General features: G+C 38.2%; 1 protein-coding gene across 6 annotated transcripts in view; it reads right to left on the bottom strand.

The window, feature by feature from the left end:
* Positions 1-14,432, bottom strand: part of DGKI (diacylglycerol kinase iota) — a 468,091-nt gene that overhangs the window by 120,332 nt on the left and 333,327 nt on the right. For all 6 annotated transcript variants that reach the window (XM_010340506.3, XM_039472800.2, XM_074379024.1 and 3 more), the window contains one exon: positions 4,272-4,372. In XM_010340506.3, coding sequence (XP_010338808.2) covers positions 4,272-4,372 — 101 coding nt within the window. The remainder of the gene's footprint in view (positions 1-4,271; positions 4,373-14,432) is intronic.

Genomic DNA, 14,432 nt, shown 5'->3' with positions numbered 1-14,432 from the left:
CTTTGACAAATGCACCATGGTAATGTAAAGTGTTTAACAATGAGAAAAACTGGGGGAGGAATATACAGGAATGTCCTGTATTATCTTTGTAACTTTTTGTAAATCTAAAATTATTCTAAAATAAAAATTTATTTAAAAAGATTCAGTGGTAGATAACAGATGACACACTTAAGAGAATGTATTAGGACTTAAGGAAGGACATTTGCTGGTAAACATCCATATCGTCCTATATGGGCATGCAGTATTTACATGCTTCATGGAGTTAACTATCTTGTCATTATAGCAGATGCTTATACAAGTAGACACAATAAAAGCAAATTGAATGATTTAGTTACACTTTCTTCCCATAATCTTTCTGTGATATTTATGAGTATTTTCAATTTGATTTTTGAAAGCAAGAAAGTGAGTTGGAGGGTGGTGGTGTGTGCAGTTTGAAGTGAGCTGCCTCAAGCCAGGAAGCGTTCTGTATAGAGGAAGTCAGCCTCTATGATATCCTTTGAGCCTGGCTTTGTGGACTTGCAGACTGATGAGCAGTGTGACAGCAGGCCCGCTTTAACACAACAACCACAAGCATCATAGCTACCATTTTTGGAGAGCATACTAATGTGCCAAACTTCACAACATGGATTCCATATACAGCATTACATTTAACCCTCAGCACTGAATGGGGTTACAATTATATCTTCATTTTACAGATGAGAGACTTGATCATCAGAGAAATTAAATGACTTCCTCAAGGTTACAACTGAGATTCAAACACCAAAATTTCTGATTTTTCTACTAAATCGCCAAACAAGGAAACTCCATTAGAGCAAATGCTTAACTAAGTATCTAGTTAGGATACAATCCTTGTATCATTAGTGTTAACCAATGTATTGATCTATTACACATTATACGTTATATACATCCAGATAATACTGAATTATACTGAAATTATGTATGTAAAAGCATTGTCAAACCCTGTATTTGATATACAACAAATGTTAATTCCCTGTCCTTACAGACATCTGCTTTCAGTTGGCTCCAACCTAATTTTTACTGCTTGTATTTTAAAGCCTAGGTCTTTGTAAATTACCATGGCCATTTAAAAGTGCAGGCAAACTGATGCCCAAAGTGAAGTTTAACCAGTTTACATAGGAATAGAGTTAAATTTTGGAGATTATCAAGTTATCCCAGATTTTTTAAAAATATATCATATGTTAATGAATCTCTTCTGGGGTTAGAAATATAACAGATATTTAAAAACAGATTATCCTTTGCCTAGATTATAGGATTATAAGCTCTATTAAGGACCCACTTGTAGAGTTCATTCTGTTTATGAGATTGATTTTCTGATATCATTATTACAGATTTGCTTTAATTTTTTTTTAATATGGCCACTTTCTCTTTATGTTGTATCTCTTAAGGTGAATAGACTGTCCCCTCTTGCAAACCACAAACAACTATTATCTGCGGGTAGATACATCCTATACAGTGAGGAAGAATTTTGGTGTCTTACATAAGTCTGAAATTTACCAAAAAGAGCTAAGGAACAGATTGACAAGTACTATCTTTTTCCAAGATATTATTTTAGAAGGATTGTCCCCCAGTGAGATGGGCTAAATGGAAGAGGGATGGGAAATACCTGTAAGAGTAGTCATCTTTCTCTGTGCTAAAATAAGCAAAACAATTGAAGGGTTGAATTATCAGGGAGCCCTGCATTATGGACAGAAGACGGGCTTTGTTAGATGACAAACATGCAAGCTTATTATCTAATGTGAACAATAAGCAAGATTCTGCTAAACAGTGACGGCAAAGAACCACAAGCTGCCTGGAGATATCACTTGGTGTGCCATCAAGAAAGGGAACTAACTTCAAACGCAGTACCACACTACTGCTCTAGCTCAGACTTTGGTGACAATAAATATGACCTAAGAGGATTCACTCTCTTTGTTCTGAGATGTAGGTCAGAGTACATTCCTAGAGTCCCTTTTATCTAGATGTGTTGTGCAAACTTCCCATAATTAATGCTTCTGAAACATTTATTTTGGCATGCCCCTCATAGATGAACTTAAACTTGTTTTTGTCTTTATACTCAGTTTGAGCCCTGTCAGCCTTCCATAAATCTGTAGTCTATTTCAAGTTGGAATCAGGCAAAAGAGCAAAGGTTAGTAGGAGTGAATCCAGAACCTCAAAGGATAAACTTTCCTGAATAACTACAGGTTAGATGCACCATCACCATATATTAAAAGTAGAATGATTGAGTTGGTCACTTTTACTTCCAATTCTTTGTTTTCTTCCAATCTAAATCTTTGGAATGAGTTTTAAAATCTTTAGAATAACTCCTTTATCCCCTTTTTGAGAATTTATTTGTTCTTTGGGGTCCCAAAGACACTGTTGAATTTATTTGGTTTGCATTTATGCCATTGCTTCCCCCCATTTGACTTAAGAAGCTTCTTCACATAGAAATTTTATCACATATGCTGAGTAAAGCACTTGCCAGAAAATGTCATCTTCTTGGAAAAGCTCAAATCACAATTACCTCCAGCAATGGTGGACAGATAATGCCATGGAAAAGATAGAACAGATCATTGAAAGCTACAGATAAGCTTCAAATCTCATTTCAGCTAAAAATTTCAAATCTGTCCCCACTCCAAACAGAATCTCTTCAGAGTTGATGGTAAGCTGCAAAATATTACTTGAGATCTGTTATCTTCTTTTAAGAATTGTTACCTATTTGCTTGGGAACTTAAACCAGGAAAGAACATAAAACACTCTTCTTTATGATAAGTAACCATTAGAAGTCAATTTAATTTATATTGCAGCTATACTCCCCATCGAAAAAATACATATCCATTACTTTAGAGGTCAAATTAGATTATATGCTAGTCTATCACTTATAAGCTCATTTATATTAGAAAATGGAATATGTTGTTTACAGAAGGAAGAAATAAAGAGGTTTGGGGAATTGCTCCTCCTCAAGCTCAGACTTTCCTATCCAAGGAAATGAGGCTAAAGTATGGAAGTGAGAAGGCTGGGGAGAAACTAAAAGGTATTGATGTCTAAGGAAAACAATGTAAAGGATTGAGGAATCTGAAGCAGCTGAGGGAATTAAGAAGGAAAATTCACACCAAATTCTCTAGTAGATTCAGTGATTAGACTACCAGGGCTATGGATCCTCATCTTGTGCCAATTCCAGATTGTAGAACCCCCTGTACCCACCCCTAGGATTATCCTTGGACCTCAGAATTTCCATCCACTGAAGCTTAATTCAGATCACTCTCAGAAACCAGAGCTCAGAAGGCTTTCCTACTATTACTCCTGCCAGTTTTAACTATTTTCCTCTTTTACACAGGTAGGCAGGTCTACGCTTAGAGATCATTTGGGGACGGGGTTCATAAGTCTTTGGTTCTACATAAAAGTCATTTTTTTTCTATCAGCATCATTGCATATTCCCTTGGACACCAGTTTTCCTTATCTGACTTTATTGCAGTTGACTATTGGCCCCCACAATTACGAAGGAGCCGAGAACCCTAATATCTAACAGTCCCATGGTCTTAACTTCTTCTGACTTATTTTAACCAATTACCTCATAAATTATAAGAGATTTAAAACAATGACCAGAATGCACCAAAATGTAAAAAGTATCCAATACATACTGATTGACTAGTGAGATGAACTAACAGTTAGCTATGTATTCAAAGAAGCATACAGAAAATACAAACCTTGAGAAGTAATTCATATATTGACTCAAGTGCACATCTCAAAAATAATAGCACTTGATCATCAATGAATCACTTTGTCATCACAACGTTTCATATCCTGTGGGCCCTTCTCTGACATTATATAATAGCATAATATCTAGAAGTGCTGAATGTGCCTCTTTGCCACACCTACGTGAAGAACGAGGGAAGTGTTTGATAACGCAGTCTCCAAGAAGAGACTTGTGTTGTCTCAAGAGTTTTCTGGATGATGCTATACCACTGGTATCACCAATTTTTTTGCTTTCCTCATTTCAGGCAAATCTGAGACTAAAGTGGTGAATAAGCCAAGAGATCCTGACTTGGCATCCACAGCTGTATGACTCTATTCGGCTGCTTTCCTTTTCCAGTTCCTTTTTCTGCAGCCCATACATTATCACTTGGAGCTCACATGTTACTATGTTTCACTTCACTTCTCTAACCATGATTTTTCAGGCACAAGGATAAATGAATCTACCCATCAAACCCAGGAAGATAAAGAAGCTGAAGATAAGCTGATTGCATGAAATCAATTAGGCACTTCCAACTTACAAGCTTCCCGGAGTTTCTCTTTGTCATAGTGGAATCCTTCATAGTCTTGTAAACCGATTTTGTTCACCCGGATCCTCAGACGATCTGGGACAGACTGGGGACTGCAAAACAAGAACCGAGTGGTCAGATACAAACGGGAGAGCGAAATTGGTAGCCATGCACCTTAAGGAGTAAGGGCAATATTGTCTCTTCATGTTTAGAACGAAGAGTTTACATTCAAACAGGAAAGGGGGATTCCTTACCAGAATTCTACAATTATCTAGAGAAGATTTCTCCAGAAACCAAACGTTTCTGGAATTTATATAGGAATGTGAAAATACACAGAAAGAACCTTTGGAGACTGCTTTTATATCATTTTTTCTATTGATTTTTTAAAAAAACATTTAATAAGACCATGTGTTTGTTACATAATACATTAGATTCAGCACATCTGAAATGGTGGGATGTGGAGTGGAGCTGTAAGAACCATAGGCAAATATGTATATCACAATGAGACACAGGCAGGGGCAGTCTGACCCTCAGAGAGATGGAAAAACTGATTTTAAAAAGCAGACCATGAGTGCAGAAGGCACAGGGTGGAGACTGAAGTAGCTCTACACAGCGCAATAGCCTCTGACAGCACCTCTCAGTCAAAGCATATTACAATACACACCACTTGTGATGGTGCCTCTGAGCATTCCAAAATGAAGAAAAATGTTTAAATATGCACAGTGTCCTTTCTGTAGGAAGAGAATGAACTGTGTAACTCATTTTAAAAGAATTCAGCGCATACTGGTTCCGGACACATATTAAACAATAAAATGGTACAGTATCAAACTTTCTGAACTCTCTATTCATTCTCCAAAAACCTATAACTCAACTCCTTGGATTTTTTAAGTGATATTTTGAAAGTAGTTTAAGCTTGGATATTAGTTGAGTGGAATAATTTGGTTTTCACCCCCACGATGGATTGACACATTTCTTCAATATATTAATATAACACAATACCTACTTGTCTTTGACTACTACCTTATACTGGGATTTCATTGGTTGAGAAGTCTGTTTCTCATTTTTTATATTAAATGTTGATAAAAGTCCCCACTGACTAAAACCATTGACTAAAATAGAAAGAATGGCATTATTCTTTAATTTGATACTGTAAAGGAGGAAAGGGAAGGAAAGAAGGAAACAGAGAGAAATAAATAAAATAGGGAAAAGAAAAAGGAGAGAGGAAGGGAGGAAAAGAAGAAATGAGGCAAGGAAGGAAAACAAGAAAGATAAGAAAGAACAAATGAAAGAAGGGAGTGACATGTCTACAATATTAGGACACCTCCCTCTACCTTCACTTCAAACACACACACACAGAAACACAGACACATACCCATTTAATTTCACTAAAACTCTGGAAGGGGGACTGAAGAAATAATGTAATCTCATTTTCTGAACCTCATTTTTCTAAAACCTCATTTTAGTGCAAAGTACAGTAGCTCCCTCCATATGGAATCCCACTTTACTCACCCAAAATAACACATACATATCAAACTATAGATGCACATGAACACACTCACACATGGTATGTACCTCTCTCTCCTCTCTCTCTCTCTCTCTCACACACACACACACACACACACATATACACAAACCGAGATTTAAACTGTGGCTATTTTAAAGTGTAGATATATGTGCACAAATTCTAAAGAGGGATGGTTGACAGTTAAAAATGTCTGAGGTTCACTGGCTTAACACACACAATCAGTATAAAACTACAGAGATGGATATTTCTGGAGGAAATCTGAAAAGACAGATTCAACAGGTATATTGATTCATCACTCAAAATGTGTTTGTTGGGTGCTTACTTGGTATTACCATTGTGCTGGATATCAAAGAGATATTGATGAATAAAGCCGGAGCATTTAAGTTGTGAGGGAAGCTATAGTTTGACAGTATATTTGCAGATACAGACCTTCAGTTAGAAAATACCTTGAATATAATAAAAACTCAGAATATTATTTACAGGTAGGGAAACTGAGGTTCAGAAAGGGGAAGTGATTTTAAGGTCACACAGCTACTAAGTAGCAGTGTGGAATGCAAAGCCTTGAGCCCTTCACTCATCAATTTCATGTTCTTTCTCTGCTTCTATGAGGAGTTCAGACTCTCTTGTCAATGGATAAATACCAAGAATCCTATGGATTTGACAGCAAAGCTATAAAGTCTGGATTAGCAGAGTCTGATGATCTCTGTGTGCTGCTCAGACTTCTTTATCAATAAACAATCATCAGGCAGGGTGGTTAAGTAAAAAAGAGAACACTGGGCAGAGAATACAAATCAATGTGTAGGTCTTTATTCATTTAGAGGGAAGTGTGGCATCAACATGCTGTGAAGTGAAAAAAGGTCATGAATAATCATATACGGCATAAGCTCCTTTATATAAACTGTGAGCATTAGGAGTTTGTATATGCAAGAGAAGTGCATGGAGAAATGGCCAACAAGCTGTTGCAAGGGGTTATCTCTGTGTGGTAGAACCTGGGGATTATTTCACATCGAGAATAATTTTTAAAGAACTAATACAGTTATTTTTAAAGCATGTCCATGTGTAAATAAAGGACAACTCAGGACAAGAATAAAAATCAGGCCCATAGTAAAGAGTGTTAGGAATTAGATGCAAATAGGGAAGAAAAAATTGACACAATTAACAGAGTGACCACACAGTGCTCACAACAGATTTTTATCCCCAAATTAAGGGGATCTGGTAATCCTTTTATTTCCAAGTTCACTCAATTGATCTGCAAATATTGTGATTAGAAAATATTTTCCTGAACACATAGCAGATAAGGGGGAAGCCGGAACCATAGAATGTAGTGGCCTATCAGACTCTAATAGAAGTCAGGGGACAGAGGTTGAATGCACTCTACCTAAGCAATTTTTTGAGATAACAGTAAACCTAATGGCAGTGGGCTTCAGTCTTCTCTACTGCGCTGGAGGTGTCAGGACTAAGACCTCACTAGAGCAGTCGTTGCAAATGGGAAATGAGATTTGGAGAATGACTGATGACCAATTCCTACATCCGCCTTCCTGGAGTTCCCTGAATTGGGGCACACCAGTGTGTATCGCCTTTCTCAAAGCCCATCAAGTGGCTGCTCCCTGTCCACACGCATCTACCTCCCAGGTTCTCATCTACGCCCTCTGACTCCAACCCGTGCACTGCTGTCTCCTTAACTTCTGGCCGCCCACCACTCTTCCCTAACTTCCTGGGGGCACACTATGGCATACAACAGACACTATCATTTGAATCAAACTTTACAGATCCCAAATGAATTCACATATGATCTCAGTTCGTCTCCAGAACGATCAACTAAACAAGACAGAAGAAAACAAAGACTCACTAATTGCCGCTTAAGACTTTTTCCCATCCACCTTCCTACCCATTCGCTCTCTGCCCTCAGTACCCATCTTTCCCCAACAACCTACAACACTTCCCACTTTCCCACTAGCAGCAGCTTCCTTCAACGCGGTCTTTTGAGCAGGATATCTGGTTTTCTTTTTTTTTAATCTCCTGTCAAAATATATCCCAGTTGAGACCCATCAGTAAATTTGGGGGCATTAGACCTAGGGTCCATAATGGAAAACCTTCTTGAATCATTTGCACCCCTGGTGTAAACAGCAGGTATGCAAAGCAACACAGCAAAGTGGTGAGGAGCTCAGGTTCCAAGTCAGATTGCCCAGATTTGAAGTAAAGTTCTTCCAGTTGCTGGTTAATCAGGAAACTGTGCTTCAGTTTCCTCATCAGTAAAGTGGAGATGATAACAATATTCACCTCACAGGCATATTAAGAGAATTAAATGAGTCTATTCGTGTGACATGCTTAGTGAAATGCCTGGCACATTGTCAGTGCTCAACAGATATTAACTATTATCATTATGATAAATATTCTGAAAATTTCTCTCGTACGTATAAGATTCTGATTAATAATTGACAGCATTTGCTGCTGCTGCCAGATATTGGAAGATGTTTGGAGCACATAAAGGAACCTCTCTAAACATATCTGACAAGGTGCTGGACTGCCTCTGAGGGTAGATTGTCTAGCTTGGCTGGTGGCATGACATTTTACACTTCTGGGTCCTCTTACACCTGGTACTTTAAAAGTCCAACTAAAAACACGAAAAGAGACAGCTAGAACATGGGGGAGTGGGGGGATGTGCATAGAGATTAAATGAAAACCAAGCAATTCAATTTCATACCTTTAGGTCAAAATATATTAGTGTCCTATTAATAGCTGACTGAAGGTAGAAGATGACAAAGCTGTTCTTTAGAGTCTAGGGAATAGCACTGTCATTAGTTTGCTAACATTAAATTTTGTCTGTGAAGTTAGTAGAGCATAGAAGAGACAACGTTGAGTGGATAAAAATAAATTTGCCTTCCTGCCAACATCTGCCACAAGCTACTGCCATATTGATTAGGATCAGAGGTTCCAAACTGGGCTTCCACGGAGTATCTCAAAGTCCCTAGAAGGGATTCAGCAGTCTGTGAATTCCCTTTCATATTGGAGTAGTGACCTCAACCTGTCACCTTAGTGAGGAGACAGGTTGAGGTCACAGTGATTGAGATCCTTATGCAGAATGGAAGTTAACAGCTCTGGATTTAATTCCCAAATGTCTCCTATGAACACCTTCTCAAGAAGCATAATAAGAGCACTTGTTGAATCACTCAGGTGGGTTTCCAGTAACCTCCATACCACAGCTTTCAACATCCATGTTATATACACCTTTTACCCTGAGATGTTGGAAGGGAGGTGGACTGACATTCCATCAAGATGACTCCCTGAACACTCACTGCTCTTCAATTTACACCTGATTCTTACTATTCTCTGCTCTCCTGCAGATGTTGCCAATAGCTTCTTTTGCAATTGTTCCCATGCAGAATTTCAACCCATCAGAGTCATACTCCTCCCTAGTACCCTCAAATATCTTCCTCCTTTTGATCAATTTCTTTAGTACACACTATTCCTCTCAGACTGGTAAGAGATACCTCTCATCCAATCTCCCACCCAGGGCTAATCTCTCTACGGATAAAGTGGATGAGCTGAGTGTTTTGGGTTCTCCAGAATCACTTTTAAACCATGGACCCCATGTAACTCATTCTCTCATTGGAAACATGAATTCTATAGAGTGATATCCTTTAATATTAAGACATGATAGCAAGTGGGTAAAGCAAGATGTATCATCAGAAAAATTTTAGTTCCAATCTAATTGGTCAGAACTCTAAAGTACTTTCTTTAAACCATTTTGTGATCTGAAAATTGGACTGATAATAGAAATGTAGTGAGCACTAAATGAGACAAATATAAGGTGGTTAGCACCTCCCTGGGAAATAACAAGTGGTCAAAAATAATATAGTTGTTACTATTATCACCCTAGTGCTTCTGCAGTTTCCACAAACCATATATATATATATATATATATATATATATATATATATATATAAATATTTTGAGACAGAGTCTCACTCTCTCGCCAGATGCCAGGCTGGAGTGCAGTGGCACAATCTTGGCTCACTGCAACCTCCGCCTCCTGGGTTCAAGCAATTCTCCTGCCTCAGCTTCCCAAGTAGCTGGGACTACAGGCGCATGCCACCAAGCCCAGCTAATTTTTGTATTTTTAGTAGAGATGGGGTTTCACCATGTTGGCCAGGATGGTCTCAATCTCTTGACCTCGTGATGTGCCCACCTCGGCCTCCCAAAGTGTTGGGATTACAGGCTTGAGCCACCGCGCCCAGCCAAGCCTTATATGTTTTATTCAGTCCTAGATAATAATATCATAGCTAAAGCCAGAGGTGCAGCTCTAATTAACACTTAGTAGACAGCAAACCTTAGCAGAATGGGTATCTGTCAACATCAGTAGGGATACAAGATTCAGTGGAATGTACCTATCCACAGTCTTTTGGATAATAATGCAAGTAGGGATGGTAAATGTTTGCAAGATTTTTTTACTTCTTAAAGATATTATGACTATAAAACCTAATTCATATTGAGACAAGATCCTTAAAGTTATGTAATTATTCTACATTTTGCATCTTATAAATATCCTGTTTTCATTGACATTTCTTAGTTCAGTGTAAGACTTGCCCCTTGTAACACTATGTAGAAACATGAATTTTTATAAATAATCGTAATTTAACCAGGCATTTGTGACTCATATAGAGTTGCCTTTATGAGATAGAAAAGCATAACTCTGTCTTCCTTTAATCCTTTAGTCCTGATTTAGTAGTAATAATGAATTGCCTTAACTTCTTTCATGCAATTCTACGTGATCATAATCTGGATATAATGAAGTGTGCTTCTAACTAATCTTTAATAGAATTCATTTGAACTGGTTCTTGTTTTATAAATAGAGTTTTATTAAAATATGAATTTATAGTGTGAATTCCAGACTATGAATTCACACTATGTATCTCTTCCTCCTCTTTGGGCCGGGCGTGGTGGCTCAAGCCTGTAATCCCAGCACTTTGGGAGGCCGAGGCGGGTGGATCACGAGGTCAAGAGATCGAGACCATCCTGGTCAACATGGTGAAACCTTGTCTCTACTAAAAATACAAAAATTAGCTGGACATGGTAATGCATGCCTGTAATACCAGCTACTCAGGAGGCTGAGGCAGGAGAATTGCTTGAACCCAGGAGGCGGAGGTTGCGGTGAGCCGAGATCAAGCCATTGCACTTCAGCCTGGGTAACAAGAGCGAAACTCCGTCTCAAAAAAAGAAAACCTCCTCTTTGCAGCCCCAGCTCCTACAGCAATGTCTGGCCCATGTTGTTTACAATAAATGTTTTTGAACTTTATGAGTAAATGAATGCAAAGAAATATAATTCCTCTGCAACTGTACATGGTTCTGATGCTTTCACACAACTTGTCATTGGAGCACCTCTGAGCTGCTTTCTGGTGGCTTTTCCCTTTGTGAAAAAGGCATAACTCTGATTTGGCGGTCCATTTTTGTCCTTTGATTTCTGGATCAGGAAGCAAATTCATGTTGAATTATGCTCCCACTTTTTATCTCTAGTAGAATCTACACAAATAAAAAGACAGAAGAAAGAACCTACAAATGGTAGATGTCCCCATCAAAAAGGTAAATAAACCATTTCAGAACTACCTGCTCTTCAATTAAATAATGGTGAACTGCAAACATGCATCATCACATTCTTCTATCAACTATCAAGCTGGGCCTTACTTTTTTATTTAAAATTTTTCTGGGTACAGAGTAGGTGTATACATTTATGACATAGATGAGATGGTTTGATACAGGCATGCAATGCGTAATAATCGCATCATGGAGAATGAGTTGTTCATCCCCTCAAGTAATTATCTTTTGTGTTATAAACAATCCAATTACTTACTATTTTTTTTTTATTTTTGAGATGGAGTCTCACTCTGTCACCCAGGCTGGAGTGCAATGGCAGGCTCTGGGCTCACTGCAACCTCTGCCTCCCAGGATCAAGCAATTCTCCTGCCTCAGCTTTCTGAGTAGTTGGAATTACAGGCACGCAGCACCATAACTAGCTAATTTTTGTATTTTTAGTAGAGATGGGGTTTCACCATGTTGGTCAGGCTGGCGTTGGACTTCTGACCTCGTGATCCACCAGCCTCAGCCTCCCAAAGTATTGGGATTACAGGCATGAGCCACAGCGTCCCGCCTAAACAATCCAATTACGCTCTTTAGTTATTTTTAAATGTACAATTATTATTGACTATAGCCACTCTGTTGTGCTATCATAGTCATTCTACTTTTTTTTTCTTTTTTTACCCATGAAGCATTCCTATCTCCCCCAGACTAGCTTTCCCAGCCTCTGGTAACCATCCATCTACACTCTATGTCCATAAGTTTAATTGTTTTGATTTTTAGATCCCATAAATAAGTGAGAACATGCATTGCTTGTCTTTCTGGGCCTAGCTGATTTCACTTAACATAATGATCTCCATCCAGTTCTATCCACGTTGTTGCAAACAACAGGATTTCATTCTTTTTTATGACCAAATAGTACTCCATTGTGCATCTGTACCACATTTTCTTAATCCATTCACCCGTTCATGGACCCCTAGGTTGTTTCCACATCTCAGTGATTGTGAACAGTGCTGCAACAAACATGAGTGTACAGATATTTCTCCAATATACCGATTTCCTTTCTTATGGATATACACCCAACAGTTGGATTGCTGAAACATATGGTAGCTCTACTTCTGTTTTTTTGAAGAACCTCTAAATTGGTCTCCATAGTAGTTGTACTAAGTTACATTCCCAGCAACAGTGTAAGAGGGTCCCCTTTCCTCCACATCCTTGAAGCAGAGCCTTATTTAAATATTATCAGATTCAATGGCTTCCTTTGGCAACTTGCTGATAAAATGCTGAGGCCAGGTGCGGTGGCTCACACCTGTGATCCCAGCACTTTGGGAGGCTGAGGCAGGAGGATCACCTGAGGTCAGGAGTTTGAGACCATTTTGCCCAACATGGTGAAACCCCGTCTCTACTAAAAGTACAAAAAATAGCCAGACGTGGTGGCAAGCGCCTGTAATCCCAGCTATTCGGGAAGCTGAGGCAGAAGAACTGTGAAGGTGGAGGTTGCAGTGAGCTGAGATCGCACCATTGCACTCCAGCCTGGGTGACAAGAGTGAAACACCATCTCAAAAAATAAAATAAGATGCTAAAACATATCCTGGTACATTTTTGAAATGTCACTGACAACAACCTTTCCAAAAACATATCCAAGAAGACCTCTTTACGTTGAACAATAAAACCAAATTGAATCAAAGCTTCTGAACAGAGATTTAAAATTAATTTCTGACACCTGCCAAGCTCAGACAGAATCTTAATAATTCATTTATCCTCTGCCTGGAGTAGGAAACAATGCCTCAGAAATCTGAAATAAATTGTACAGAAGTTTTGGATTCTTAAACCAAGCATAAACCAAAATCACATTAGGAGCAGACATGAGATCCCACTGCCCAACATGTTTTCCTGGAAAAAGTACCTTCAGAGGTTATTAATTCTTTTTTGATGGAATTTAAGTTCTTAGCTTCTAAGACATTCATTTCGGAGGAGGTAATACAAAATGTTACAGCTTACAAATTCTTTGAGACTGCTATTCTTCCAGCCCTTCTTATAAGATCATGGAAGCATTATAGAGTCAAAAGCAATCTCCGATCTCATCTAACTTAATATTTGCTATTCCATCTGATTCTATACGCCCCTATGACTGTATCTTCAAATGGCTATTCTAAGTCTCTGCTTGATCCTCATCCAGCAGGAAGATGCTAATGGAAGTGGCTTAGTCTTTGTTCAGGCTGCCTTAAGCATTTGCAAATTCTCCCTGCAGTCTAACTCTTCCTCTCCACAGTCTCTGGTTATTAGCCCATCTACCACCATTTTTAGGGCATTGACTTAAGTTACAAAAATAATCAGTCACAAGGATGAATGTCTAAAGAGTACAAATCTGAAGCACCAAGGCTAAATGCATATCAAAGAAATATTTGCTGCTTTAAAAGCTAAAATATTACAAGCAGACTACAAGTATATCAAATGTTAATAAATTTTTATGACATTGGCTGAAACAAAAATTATTTTAATTTTCTGGAAATCTTCAAAGTCACATTGTAATTAAAATTTTAAAGCTTCTACAGAAATTTATATTAAATGTCTATGCTGTTGGGGATGAATGATGAGAAATTACTTAATGGGTACAACATATGCTATTTTGGTGATAGGTATCCTAAATGGCCTGATTCATCACTATGTAATCTATGCATGTAACAAAATTATACTTGTACTCCATGAACTTATAAAAATTTTAAAAAATGAAAAAGAGCCTATGCCTTTGAAATGTATAGTAAATGAATATGCCATTGAGTGGAATTACGAAGTGGTTATTCTAGATTGTTTTCTGTTCAGTGTCGTGTTGATGGTATGTAAAGGGAAGCAAAGTTGAGAACAAGCAAGAAGTGGCTTCACTCAGTGGCACTGCAGACCAGGATGAAAAGCATAGCAGTTTCATCATTTTACTTTAAAGGCAAATAAACAGACTAACAACCTTGAATAACATTTCATATTCTTCTAGCCACCTGTTTCCTTTTGTAGCAGTGAATGCCATCATTGTTACTGGCTCATTGATCCAATTCTGAAATTTTATGTGGAGCCATCCCTAC

Source organism: Saimiri boliviensis, chromosome 10 (assembly GCF_048565385.1).
Source record: "Saimiri boliviensis isolate mSaiBol1 chromosome 10, mSaiBol1.pri, whole genome shotgun sequence".
NCBI classification, from domain to species: Eukaryota; Metazoa; Chordata; class Mammalia; order Primates; family Cebidae; genus Saimiri; species Saimiri boliviensis.
The sequence above is the reverse complement of the archived record's forward strand: the minus strand, read 5'-3'. Positions and strand labels throughout refer to the sequence as shown.